The sequence below is a fragment of the Marmota monax genome, unplaced genomic scaffold, assembly GCF_021218885.2.
Source record: "Marmota monax isolate L192 unplaced genomic scaffold, Marmota_monax_Labrador192_F-V1.1 WCK01_AAM20220418_F8-fsc00015, whole genome shotgun sequence".
Taxonomy (NCBI): domain Eukaryota; kingdom Metazoa; phylum Chordata; class Mammalia; order Rodentia; family Sciuridae; genus Marmota; species Marmota monax.
Genome location: NW_026692194.1, coordinates 12,095,149 through 12,108,576, shown reverse-complemented (window position 1 = coordinate 12,108,576; position 13,428 = coordinate 12,095,149). Strand labels below are relative to the sequence as shown.

General features: G+C 32.3%; 2 protein-coding genes across 4 annotated transcripts in view; one reads left to right on the top strand and one right to left on the bottom strand.

Moving 5' to 3' along the window:
- Positions 1-2,539, top strand: part of Cfap36 (cilia and flagella associated protein 36) — a 41,279-nt gene extending 38,740 nt beyond the window's left edge. For both annotated transcript variants that reach the window (XM_046423749.2, XM_046423740.2), the window contains exon 10: positions 14-2,539. In XM_046423749.2, coding sequence (XP_046279705.1) covers positions 14-115 — 102 coding nt within the window. In that variant the 3' untranslated portion in view covers positions 116-2,539. The remainder of the gene's footprint in view (positions 1-13) is intronic.
- Positions 2,540-2,615: 76 nt separating this feature from the next.
- Positions 2,616-13,428, bottom strand: part of Ppp4r3b (protein phosphatase 4 regulatory subunit 3B) — a 61,700-nt gene continuing 50,887 nt past the window's right edge. For both annotated transcript variants that reach the window (XM_046423728.2, XM_046423720.2), the window contains exons 15-16: positions 12,275-12,477; positions 2,616-4,348 (exon numbers count right to left, since the gene is read on the bottom strand). In XM_046423728.2, the coding sequence (XP_046279684.1) occupies positions 4,253-4,348; positions 12,275-12,477 (299 nt within the window). In that variant the 3' untranslated portion in view covers positions 2,616-4,252. The remainder of the gene's footprint in view (positions 4,349-12,274; positions 12,478-13,428) is intronic.

The window sequence follows — 13,428 nt, the reverse complement described above, 5'->3', positions numbered from 1 at the left end:
CTTCTTTTTTAAGGAAATGACAGAGAAACCAGAAATGACAGCAGAGGAGAAACAAACACTACTAAAGAGGCGATTGCTTGCAGAGAAACTTAAAGAAGAAGTTATTAATAAGTAATAATTAAAAATTAGCAAAAGTCCAAATTTTCTTAAAAATAAATTATTAATCCTTAAACCAAGACTGTTAGTTTTAAGTAAATACTTGCTTTTCTAAATGTAAATATAAGCTCATCATAGTAAACATTTGAAGTGAAGGATAGTGCATAAGGCAGCTACTTGTACTAATTAATTTAATACAAATTTTGGAGTAATGTTTTCTCTTAGAGGGTATAGAAACTAGTTGAAAGTGCGTTCATTCATTCTGACTTAGACACCTACAAGTAGGTTAAAGGGATCTCTGTTTTCCTGAAGTTTGTGAAGAATGCCCAAAGAGCAAAGTGTTAGAAAGGAAGAGTGCAAGCTGGGTGACACACACCTGTAATACCAGCTTCTTGGGAGGCTCAGGCAGGATAATTGTTAGTTTGAGGCCAGCTTAGGCAACTAAGCTAGACCCTGTCTCAAAAATAAAAAAGGGTGGGGATGAAGCTCAGTGCCAGAGCACCCCTGGGTTCAATCTCTAGTAGCACCAAAGATTTTTAAAAATAATAGTTTAAAAAATTAAAAAGGAATAGTGAAGAGTGCCATAAGGCAAGTTGGTTAAACTTCCTTGAGCAAGTAATGTTTAAGCTGATTGGAAGGGTAATTGCATGGAGGGAAGGAATAACTCAGGTCCTGCAGCAGGAAAAAAAATAAAGCACACACTGAAGAATTGGAATATATATAGAATGAGTGGAGAGGGTTAGCATATGAAATTAGAAATAGGTGGGGGATTATTCATATTATGTAGGGCCTTGAAGGGAATGTAAGGATTTTAATTTTATAATATGGAGCAATGGGAGGTTACATTATCAAAATTATTTTCATTTTTTAAAGATGCATGGTTGTTATATGTAAACTAGTGGTTGGGCTAAAATAGTTATGGGTTTACCTGGTGGGAAGCAATCCAATGAAAAGTGAAGATATCTTGGGCAGTCTTAAGGCGAACTGAATATTTACCATGTACACTTGAATAAGCAGGACAACTAGGACTTGGAAAATAAAGGTGATGAATGTCAATACTCAGCCACACTTTGTTGAAAAGCTACTATGAAAACAAAGGGAACAACTGCCTGAGCTTGTTGAGGGAAGTGCTACCACCTGGTATAGGTTTTTTAAAAAAAGACCCTAGAAAAGTTTTCTGTAGTCTGTTAAAAGAAATATAGATATCTGTATGTTTTTTGTGGTACTAGGGATCAAACTCAGGAGCACTTTACCAGTGACCCATAATCCCAACCCTTTTTGTATTTGAGACAAGGTTTCATTAAGTTGGTGGGGCTGGCCTTGAACTTGTGATCCTCCTGTCTCAGCCTCCTGAGTTGCTGGGACTGCAGATATGTACTACTATGCCCAGCTTTGGTATCCCTTTTAAGTTTCCAATTACAGTTGGGTGATATTAAAAAAAAAAAAAAAAGTAATGCTCATTTTATTTTTTGAGTTTAAACTCCAAACTGCAAAAAAGTATTCTACATTGGTTAACATTTTTTAATTTAAAAATACTTTTTTAGTTGGACACAATATCTTTATTTACTTTTTATGTGGTGCTGAGGATTGAACCCAGTGCCTCACACGTGAGGCGGGAGCTCTACCAATGAGCTACAGCCCCAGCCCTACATTTTTATCACTAGATGGATGAAGAAACCTAGTGCTTAAAACAGAATGATTTCATGTAATTTTTAATTAAAAATAGCTTTTATATTCACTACATTTACAGATATTTTAAGAGGACCTAAGGTATACAAATGTGGGCTCTGGTTTGCTTCAATGAGTGAAAATAAGGATCTGCCTGAGGGCAGTTATTTAAGATGGCAGTGAATGTGGACTCCTATAGTTGAGCTATCAAGGTATGTTTTATTTTCATGTTGATAAGATATGTACCGTGAAAACTCATCCTGTATTTCAAGAAAACATTCACATTTCTGCTATAAAGTTTCCATGATGAAGTTGATTTAAAAGTTTGAGACTCAAGTCAGTTTTTTAAAAAGGAAAATTGAAGTATTCATAAGATACAAAGATAACTTCCTACTGGAACTTAAAAAATTGAGTCAAGAATAAATAGGGTAATATTTTAGGTTTGGGCTGCTTTTAGATTATAAGAAGGAATTTAATAAAAACTAAGAAGCTTGATAAAACTTGCTTGAAAGAGTGTTCATATGATCTTGGTTGAAAATAACCTCACTTGTGTTATGAAATTGTAAGGTTTTTATTGTATGTATACCTGTAATCAAAGAAGTAAGAATAGCTTTTTGCTGTGATCTTTGGTGCTGAGATTCTACTTGCCCAAGGCTCACTTTCTATAAGTAATCAGTGATGTTAAAAGTGCAGTTGACCGTTATTGGTTTAGGGCTTTCATTCAGACTGTTGCATGATCTAGTGGCTTATAATAAATTTATGGATGATAATTTTATTGGCTTTTAAAAGATAATTTAAAATGGAGTTAATTTATATTTACCATAAAACAAACACAAGCATCAATCATGGAATTACAGGGTCACATTTTAATTCCTGAATTTTACAGTTCAGCATTAATATCACCACATGTATACAAATGGTGTAAAACAAGTACAGTGGTATTTTTAATACAAAATAAACATCTGTTTTATGGAAAAACTATACTTCATATCTACACAGACAGCCCATCTTTTCCAAACAATAGCCAAAATTAAAATTAACTACAAAATCTCCAAAACAGGGAAAACTGCTTCAGTTTAAGCTATTCCAGGAAAAAAATGGACCCATTAACACATTACAAAGGTGATCTAAAGACTGTAGCTGGAATTACTATTTTTAGATTTTTTTTTTTTTTCCCAATGCATTAAATTGTAGTTTGGGGACATTTTTCTCATCTCAGCATGATCTCAGATCATAGATGAGCAAACTAACATTAAAATATTTACAGTTAACTGCTGTTCTAAAAATAAAACATTGTAACTGTTTGCCTCAATTTGTTATTTTAAATTCCTTTAGGTACATGGAATGTGCTTTTAGTCTTTTAAAAAAGCAGCTGTTTGTATTACATACACCCTTGTCTGCTTGTGGGAAAGTTTCCTGTACTGCATGTGACTTGACACTTAACTCCTTGGATCAAAATGGCTTCTAGATATTAAATACTACAATTCAGCACTTTTTTTTAATTAGTCTTTATAAATTATGCTTTAATACTTGCCTGCAGCTCTGAAGATAAACACTTTTTACTAACAAAGCAAAAAGGGACTTCAGAATTTATCTTCTACAAAGGATTGTACTGGTAGGTTACTGAAAAACATTCTGTTCTGTCCATTTCCAAGATTCTGAAGAGGATCATTATGGAATACTAACAAACTGTTTTCTTGGCTACTATTATCTCAAAAGTGCTGATTTAAAAATTTTATTAACAAAACTATCCATTTTGAATGCAGCTTATTTTTGTCAAAATACATACTGAAAATTCTTGGTGTAGAAAATTTAACATGTGCTGTAATACAGGGTGTATTTCCCTCCAACTACTCAAAAGGTTGAATTTCTGTGAAGTCTTCAAAGAAATGGTCCCAAAAGCTTGACTACTACTTCTTTTTTTTTTTTTTTTTGATAGTTCTATTTGTTTTCCATAAATTTTTTTTTTTTTTTTAAAAAGAGGCAACTGATTAAAACAATAACATGGCCAGCACCATTATACAAGTAATGTTATTGGGTTTGCAACTGAAGTTTTGTAACGTTTTTCTAGACTGGATACCCCCCAGAGCAACCCTGCATTAATATAATTTTACCAACCTTTTCCCTCCCCCAAACCTGAGACTTTCCTTGCTGAGAAACTATCTCCCAGGTTCTGGTAACTAGCCTTTTTTTTTTTAAATTAAAAAAAAAATTTTTTTTTTTTCCATTTTTTACAGCCTGAAAAGGCAAACCCCTTAATTACTGGCAAGCAATCAAGTTCCTGGGAATCCTCGGTTTTTTTTTTTTTCTTTTTTCTTTTTTTTACAGAACTAAACTCTCCTAGATGATATACTGAGGATCTTCTGCTACTCCTTGTATATTTATAAGTTCAAGTGAGAAAGCTTTCTGATTCAGATTTTTCCACTCATTGAACAGTTGCAGCATTTTAGTAAGAAGACCACATGTTGGGAGTCCCCCAGTAAATATTTTATGAGCCAAGACGAGGTCTTTTCCTGGGGGATGTTTCTTCTTCTTCATCTTCCTCTTCATCATCTGGATAATCCACTAAGCCAACCAAACTTCCCTATTGAAGAATTAAAAAAATGTTTTAAACAGGTAACTTAAAAAAAAAAAAAAACCTTATTGGTACAATTATTAGTACAAATGTTTTCACTAAAAGATATTAGAAACTATTTTTCTAAATCAGACATATCTGATATTAACACATTGGAATTTAAGAAAGGAACTGCCTAAAATCATGAACATTTACTGAGTACTAATTGGTAGCATACTCAGTAATCCTCAGCTTTTCTACTATTTCTTAGATTTTTAAGAACTCAATTCAGCAAAACTTCACTGTGGGGAAATGAAGTCTGTAGTCTGTTCATGTGTGTATTTTATTACTTAGTACACATTGTTTTCATTCTGCTTTTGAAGAATAGTTTAAAAGGCTGAAGACATCACTAACCAGTAACATCACCTGGTTACTAAAAGCTAATAACTGAAAATAAGGATGAGGCAATTCAAGGTTTTGACCTTTTATGAACAACAGACTCCTTTTAAAGTCCAATTGAAGCTCTGTACTCTCCAGAAAATTGTAGCAGTCCACAGAATTGCAATTACTTTGAACCAATTCCATGAAACTTAGCCCTCTTAACTGTAAACATTATTTAGTTCAAACCCTTCAGACCTGTAGTGGATGAACAAATACAGCTAAAGTATAACTCATTCTTCATACCTAAGAATATAGGCATCTGGTGTTAACATTTTATCAGAACCTAAGTAAAACATTACTGTTCATCAAAAAAGGGCTTTGAGCACCTAGAATAGTTATTAGAAAGTCTGTGAACTAAATATATTTGTGAGAATCCTACTTCTTCTCAGCAAAGTCATAGGTGGTCTGAAGTTCCAGTAAGCAAGAGGCAGCATATTAATACATTGATTGTAGTCTTGAGTTCAAATTGCAATGTTTTATATATCTGCACGAACCTGGGCAAATGATTTAATATCTCTATATTCAGTTTTCTTCATCTGTAAAATTTGCATAGTAGTAGTATTTAGATCTCACTGAACTAGTTGAAAATTAGATTGAAAACACAAGATATAAAGCACTTTTGGCTGAGTACTTGGTATGTAGTGTTCAGTAAGTGCTCTTAGCTACCATTTATCATTATTTCTGTTATTTGGTTTCTAAGTCACACAAATTGGGAGAGAAGAAAGAAGAACTGCAGTATAAAAAGGCATCAGTGATATTCACAAAGATGACCGTGAGTTACCAATACATTTTAATTATGCTTAAGAAGATGTACCATAATGTACAAATATTTCAGTCTCAAATGGTTAACACCTAAATGATATTTTTTGGTTTAAGATTAATAAATTGTCTGAAAAGCCCACCAAAACAATTTAATTTTGAATTTTATTCATATTTCAATGCATATACATACCAAAAACATACATTTAAAAGTCATGTTTACAATAAAAATAAGAATACAAAATGTGAAATGTTGGAAGTCAAAAGGCTTATATAATCCAGATGTACCCTATAAAGTTGGCTAGATTCCATATTTTTAATGTATACATCCAGAAATTTATTGTTTTAAAATATCAAGTTGTTAATAAGTACAGGTACCCACAATCATGTTCCACTTAAAAATACATGGTAGAAAGGTTCTGATGTTAGCACATAAATCCCATTTTATTCTTTCAAAACTTTTGTATTCCATTGTATGGACTCACTCATCAAACATTTTCTGTTGACGTTTGGATTGTTTTCAAGGAGTAGTCTCTTAAAAATTTCATTTTTTATAATGATTTTTCTTATTAATGAAGTTGAAAACCATTTTTGTATGTGGAATATTATATGGATAAGATGTGAAGTTATTAAGGATTTTTGCACTATAAATTTATCTAGTTTTTTCTTAGCACTAATTTTTAAAAATCATTACATCTGTGTAATTTGAGAACTTACATTGACTATAGCTGTTGGAAGATCAATAAATGCATTTACTTCTGCCTTCTAAAACTTCACTGAAGTGAAAGAAATTTACCCTCAAAGAAATGGAAGAGGGAAAAATAGCATAGGAAAGCTAAGGAATATTTGGACAAGAAAAATCAGAGACAAGGTAACTCTTAATAGAAACCAGAACTAAGTATCTATAATGAGATAAAGAAATGAGAATAAATTGATTTTTCTTAGAGAACTTCAGAAGACTCAACAGCAAAGGTACAAAAACAGTGGGGGAAAAGAGGGAAGACAAGTAAAACAGACAAACGGGCCATTGATCCTGTCCCTCTGACAGCCACGAAATCTGTGTTCTTCCATCACCACCATTTATAAAGAAAATAGACTCTATAGAGAAAATCACTCTATAAAGAACTTTGGGACTTCAGGCAAAGTAGGGCAAAGGTAAGATGCCAGGATGAAAATGGGATAAACTTAATTCTGTAAAACTGAGCAGGCACCACCCCCCTTTCTTTTTCAGGCTCAGAACACCTCAGTGAAGCTTATACTTCCCAGATGTGGTAGACTAGCTATGCTGTAACAATTAGTTCCTACCCAAGCCATTGGAGCCATCTAAGTGGGTGGTTAAACTAAAGTAAACTACCTTCCCCCAAAGCACTGCTCTAAGTCCAAATCACCCCTTTAAAGTATACAATTCAGCAATTTTAGTAAATTACAACCATCATTACTAATGTACCATCACTACTAATTCCATCACCCTCCCCTATTCCTAAAAGTCTCAAACCGCATTAACAGTCACTTTCCAGGGTCTGTCCGGGTCTTTTTTTCCATGGATTTGTGGTTATGGCTTTTTGTGATTGGTTTAATCTATATTGTAGCATATATCAGCACATCATTCCTCTTCATGTCTGAATAATAACCATCATTTGGATATACCACATTTTATTAAACTAGTCATTAGGACACTTTTTGGCTATTCTGAATAATGCTGCTATTAACATTCATGTACATGTTTCAGTTTTCTTGAATATGTACTGGGATGTGGAATTGCTGGAATCATATGGTTAACTTGTGTGTTTAATTTTCTGGGGAACTACCAGACTGTACTCCGAAGCTGCTGCATTTTTACCTCCCCATCAGCAAGTGGGTCACAATTTCTTTGCAACCTTGCCAACACTGCTTTTGTCCATTTTTTGTTAAAATTACAATCATCCTAATGGGTGTGAAGTGGTACTTTATTGTAGTTTTGTATTTCCTTAGCTGGCTAATAATGCTAAATATTTATGTATTTTATGTATTTTCCTTGGAGAAATGTCTATTCAAATACTTGTCCATTTCAAAACTGGGTTGTTACATTGAGGTATTGGGTACCAATTCCTTACATGATTTGCAATATTTTCTCCCATTTTGTAGGTTGTCTTCACTTTACAGTAGTATCCTCTGAAGCACATTAGTTTTTAATTTTGATGAAATTCAATTTATTTAGTTTTTTTTTTTCTTTTTATTTCATATCTAAGATATCCCTGCCTAATCCAAAGTCATGAACATTTACACCTGTGTTTTCCCTCAGGATTTTATGTTTTTAACTCCTATGTTTAGTTCTTTATTCATTTTGAGTTGTTTCGTACATGGTATGAGTTAGGGATCCACCATAACTTTTTTGCATGTGGATATCCAGTTTATAACATCATTTGTTGATCCTTTCTTTTACTGAATTGACAACTTGTTAAATCTTTTTCTTTTTTGTTTCTGAGACAAGGTCTTGCTATGTTGCCCAGGTTGGCTTCGCATTCCTGGACTCAAGCAAGCCTCCTGCCTCAGCCTCCCAAGTAGCTGGGACTATAGACTTATGCTACGGTATCCGGTTACTTATATGAAGCACCAAAAATGTAAGGAAAATATCAAATACAAAACAAAGAAACCATTAACAAAACAAAAGTTAAAAAAGGAATCAAGACAAATTATGAAGAGACAATGTAATTTTTTTTCTGAAACAAACCAATTCCTCTAGTGATAATTTACTTAGATGATGAAGTATGCAAGTATGCTTCAACATCCAGTAATTAGAGAACAGTATTTAGTATGTATAATATATAATAACATTAATGATATAAATAACTCTTAATGTTAATAAATCTGAAATGGAATTCAAGAATCATCCTTCACTGAAGGAAATAAAGAAGATATATCTTACTAACACATGATTTTAAATATTTTCAAAAAACCAAAGCGATAGTTTTTATATTTCCCTTTTGATATTAACAACTTTTATCTCACCTAACTGCCTTGATCAATACACCAGAACAACAGCAGTGTTAGTGGCATTTTGTCATGTTCCCGATTAAGTGGGAATACTTCTGGTATTTCCTATGTACAAAACTAGCGTTTAGTAATGGAAGTATATTATTAGGTTAAGAAATTATCATTTATTCCTATTTTACATTTGGAATAATTATCAGAATTATAAACACATTCTATGTAGAAAAATACATGTATGTGAAATGATTGACTGTAGGTCACATTGTTGCAGTGCTTCTAACTGCAAAGAGCAGGAAATAACTTTAATGTCCATTATTAGGGTTTAACTACAGATTAAGGTATATTCATCCTTTTGAAGTCTATGCAGGAGTTTTTCTAATGTTTTCACATGGAAAGATCAAGTGAAACTTTACATGAAAAAAAATGAAGGGTTGATTTTTTTTTTTCTGTGAATCTGTAGCAAAAGAAGTATCTATTTTAGCATTCACTAATCACATTAAGAAGCTACTAAGTTTTTTCTCAGAAAATGTGTATAACAAAGTGCTTTGTGTCTTTATAGCATTCAAATCTTTAAAAAGTATCTTTTAAAAAATTTCATTAGGGGGGCTGGTGCTATAGGTCAGTAGTAAAGCGCTTGCCTTGCATGTGTGAGGCACTGGGTTCATCCTCAGCGCCATGTAAAACTAAAGTGTCTACAGCTAAAAAAAATATTAAAAAAAAAATTTCATTAGGACCTAAAGTCTTGCCCATCTTCAACTGTATCAATTGACACCTGTGGTGAAATAGCTAAACTAAAGGCCACTGGGATAAAGAACCTGACATCTTTAAGGAATGTGGCCATAGTTTTTCAAGAGTATTGTAAACAAATTAAATTAGTGCTTTACTTCTTATTTAATTTCAAAATTTTGTGAAAATCTAGTGTAATGGGGCAATTAACGTGTTTTAAGAACAATCACTGTTTTTATCCCAAAAGACATAGAATATATTTTATAATCTGTTGTTAGTGACAAAAGGGTTGGAAAACACATTTGTGCTTGCACTTAATTGAAACAATTGTTTGGAAGGATAAGGAAATATCACCAAAAAAAAGGGACAGGAAAACACAGAAATGATTAGTAGGACAAATCCAGAAGACTCCATCCAAATAATAACTTATAGTGAAACAGCAGAAAATGTTCCAAAATAGAAGGACATGACTGTTCAATGGAAGAATGACTGTTAAATTTTCAAATGTAGGGCTAAAACCCTAAAACCCTAAATGCTTTCATGAAGAAAATAAAGTCACACAAAAAGGATGAGGAATAAGAATGTCTTTAAAAACTCTGGACAACAAAAGCTTCATTTTTTTTTAAGAAAAATTATTGCCAATCTGGTTTTGCATTCAGTTAAATTGTTAATAAAAGTTTAAAATAGAAGATATACTCCATCAAAATGAGACAGGAAATCAAGAAAAAAACAGAGACATAGGATTTGGGAAACAAATAATATTACAAGACAGGAGAGAAGCAAAAATAAAGTCTTAGAGTAAAAGGCAAAAAAGGAAGCCTCAAGACAATGGCTGTATAGCAAGTAGTCTAGATTGGCACAGAATGAAAGATTTCAAGAGAAAAATGCACGAAAATAACCTAAGAAAAGTCCTTCAGAATTAGCAATGGACACATAACTATTTTAACAAAAGAAAAGGCAGTACTGATGTTTACTCTAGAAAAAGTGAAAATTTATAAAGACTAACACTACAGAAGAGTATAAAATAAACAATATTTATGTTGTCTTCATTATCACAAACTTATCAAACACTTTTTAAAAAATTACGATAAATGGAGAAATAAAGGTGAGGATGCTGTAAGGAGTATTCAAATGTGAAAATAAGAAGGCTAAACATTCATTCCATAATAAGGGAATTAACAAATTATGTCTGAACTTGATAAACAACACAGCAGCAATAACATTACTTACAAAAGTAAAAACAGCTATTAAGAATATAAAGCACCAGCTGCTGTGGTGCACAGCAAGTTGGGAGGCTGAGGCTGGAGGATCACAAGTTCCAAAAGCTAGCTCAGCAACTCAGTGAGGGCTTGCTTCAAAATAAAAAATAACAAAGGGAAGGGGATGTGGCTCAGTGTTTGAAAGCCCCAGGGGTTCAATTCCTAGTACCAAAAAGGGAAAAAAAAAAAAAAAAAAAAATATATATATATATATATATATATAGCAGAAACATAGTACTGATTTTTTAAAAAAATATAAATGTGACCAGTATTTGACTTTTGAAAATAAGTACATGTTTTATGTTGATTTAAAAGAAAGTGCTAAGCAGTAATCTAAGCACGATACATTTACTAAATAATTTAAATTTCTTAACAAGCTTTATAAAGCAAGTGCTGATGATATATCTCCATATAAAATCAGATATCTAAGGCCTGGAGAACTAAATAACTTATTCAAGGTCAAATAGCTAGAAAGAAGCAGAGCCAAGATTTGAACCACACAGTAAAATTCCATGGCAGATATTCTTAATGTCTTGATATACTAATATCGATATATTCGATATACTTACTGAAGAGTGAAAATTAATTTTAAAAATTTCTAGTTAAAAAAACCTGAATGTTTCAAACAGAATCTCATTGAAAATGCTACTTATGTTATCTTTAATCAAAAGCCTACCTCAATACAATACTGAATGATTCATTAAGTTATGTGCATGTACAAACATGGCATAATAAATTATGTGTAACTATAATGCACCAATAAAAAAAGTTATTCTACATTTCTGCTAAACAGTAAAAGTATATTTCCTGTTCAAAACAAGATGTATTCCTTCAGTTAAGTTTTGTACTACTATAACATTTTCCTTGTTTTGTCTATCTATCTATATCTATCTATCTATCTACACACACACACACACACACAAACTGATGTCCTATATTCTAATGCATTTTAATTTTTAAGTCACTCTTTGTGAAAGAATGGTTTCACGCAGTGAAAAATCTAAATAAACAATAGAATAGTTTGATATAAAATTTAAATTTGTTTATAAAAAGAAAAATAAGCAATGGGAAGTACATTTGCTGTGAGAATTACAGATATATTCTTAATATCCTTAACCAAAGATTCATTTACATTAAGAAAAATATAAACCAACAGACAACACACAAAGGAGAGAATTCAACCTTACTACTATAATAAGTGACACATAATTGGAAAAGAGATATTACATACTCTACCTAACTGGAAAAGATTAAGAATAATTATAACAACACTGACAAAGCTGCAGTGATTCAAGCACACCCATATACTGCTGATGGGAAAATAAACTGATACAGACCTTTGGAGATGAATTTGACAATATGTGTGAAAACATTCTAGTACTTTAACTATTCAATAAAATAATGTAAAATACAACAACTAGTAGTCAAATCAGTGAAATATCAGAATCAACTTAGTACTAAAAAAAACAATTAGGTATGGGGAGGGATGGGGAAGGATGCTTACATATATTATGATATAGCTAAATAAAATGAGATTCTACAGTCAATAACATTTTAATAACAACATTCTTATAATAAACAGAAGCAAACACACAATGTGTTTATAGGAGTATTTCAATTTTGTGTCAGATAAACTCAGATCTGAAGAAAAGTAAATAAATATTAACCATCATGTTCTGATGGTTTAAGTTCTTTCCTCTCTGAAATTGCTCTGATTTTACAAATTTTCTTCAGTAAACATGAAACAATTTTACAGATGGAAAAGGCAAAGTTTGTTTTTGTGTAGTGCTAATTCACATACCTTGGTGGCTGTTACTGACGTAGTCAAGTTTGTAGTTTTGGAAGAAGACCCATTAGAACTTGCTGGTGGTGTCTGAGCCACAACAGATTTACTGTTTGTACTGTTTGTTCCATTAGCAGCACTCGCAGAGTGGGAGAAAGTAAATTTGAAGCCACCAGAAGATGTCCTTTTGGGAAGGTTTTCTTTATCTTCACTTTCTTTTGCTAAAAGCAAAAGTAAAAATTTGAGCCTATATCAATAAATAATGTTAAATCAAATCATTTGAAAATAACAATTAAAACATCAAAATAACACACTGCCTTTGCTTTCTAAGAGGATAGCATGTGTATGGTGATATCTGTATAACCTGGAGTCCCAGAAATCTAATTTTGTGAGCATCAGAGCATTAAGAATCATATAAGAGGGCTGGGGATGTGGCTCAAGCAGTAGCGCGTTCACCTGGCATGTGCGGGGTGCTGGGTTCGATCCTCAGCACCACATAAAAATAAAATAAAGATGTTGTGTCCCCCGAAAACTAAAAAATAAATATTAAAAAATTCTCTCTCTTCCTCTCTTAAAAAAAAAAAAAAAAAAAAAAGAATCATAAGAATCAGCCAAAAAAGAATCATATAAGAATCAGCCATTCTATGCTAGAGTTCTACAATGTTGTACTGTTTTCTTGAAAAGATTCATGAACTGTCTACTGTCTGCCTCTTCCTTTTATTGTCTTCTGTTCACTGACTCTATACTTCTTTATTCCTTGTTAAAACCTAATAACCTCCCCCACAATTAATACTTAAAACATCTATATCAAGTCTATCAGTGTCTCATTCCCTGAATATTCCAGTTTCCTTATATTTCTTTTATGGTATAAGCATCCAGCCCCTTTAATATCCAGTTACTTCTATTTCTGTATGTGATTCTTAACAGCATGGCACTCAACACTGGCTGCAATACTTAAAAGTATGGCCTTACTGCTTCTTTCAACAGTAGTAAGAGTGGTACCTATAAGGATTAAGAAGAATCTGTCTATCAAAAGGTACATATTCCTTATAAGTCCAGGAAATGCTTTGTCTTTTAACATATAAATTTTTATTAAGCATTTAAATGATATCTGCAAGACAGTATTCCAAAAATGCCAACTCCTGAGGACATAAAATTAAAGTGAGTAGTTA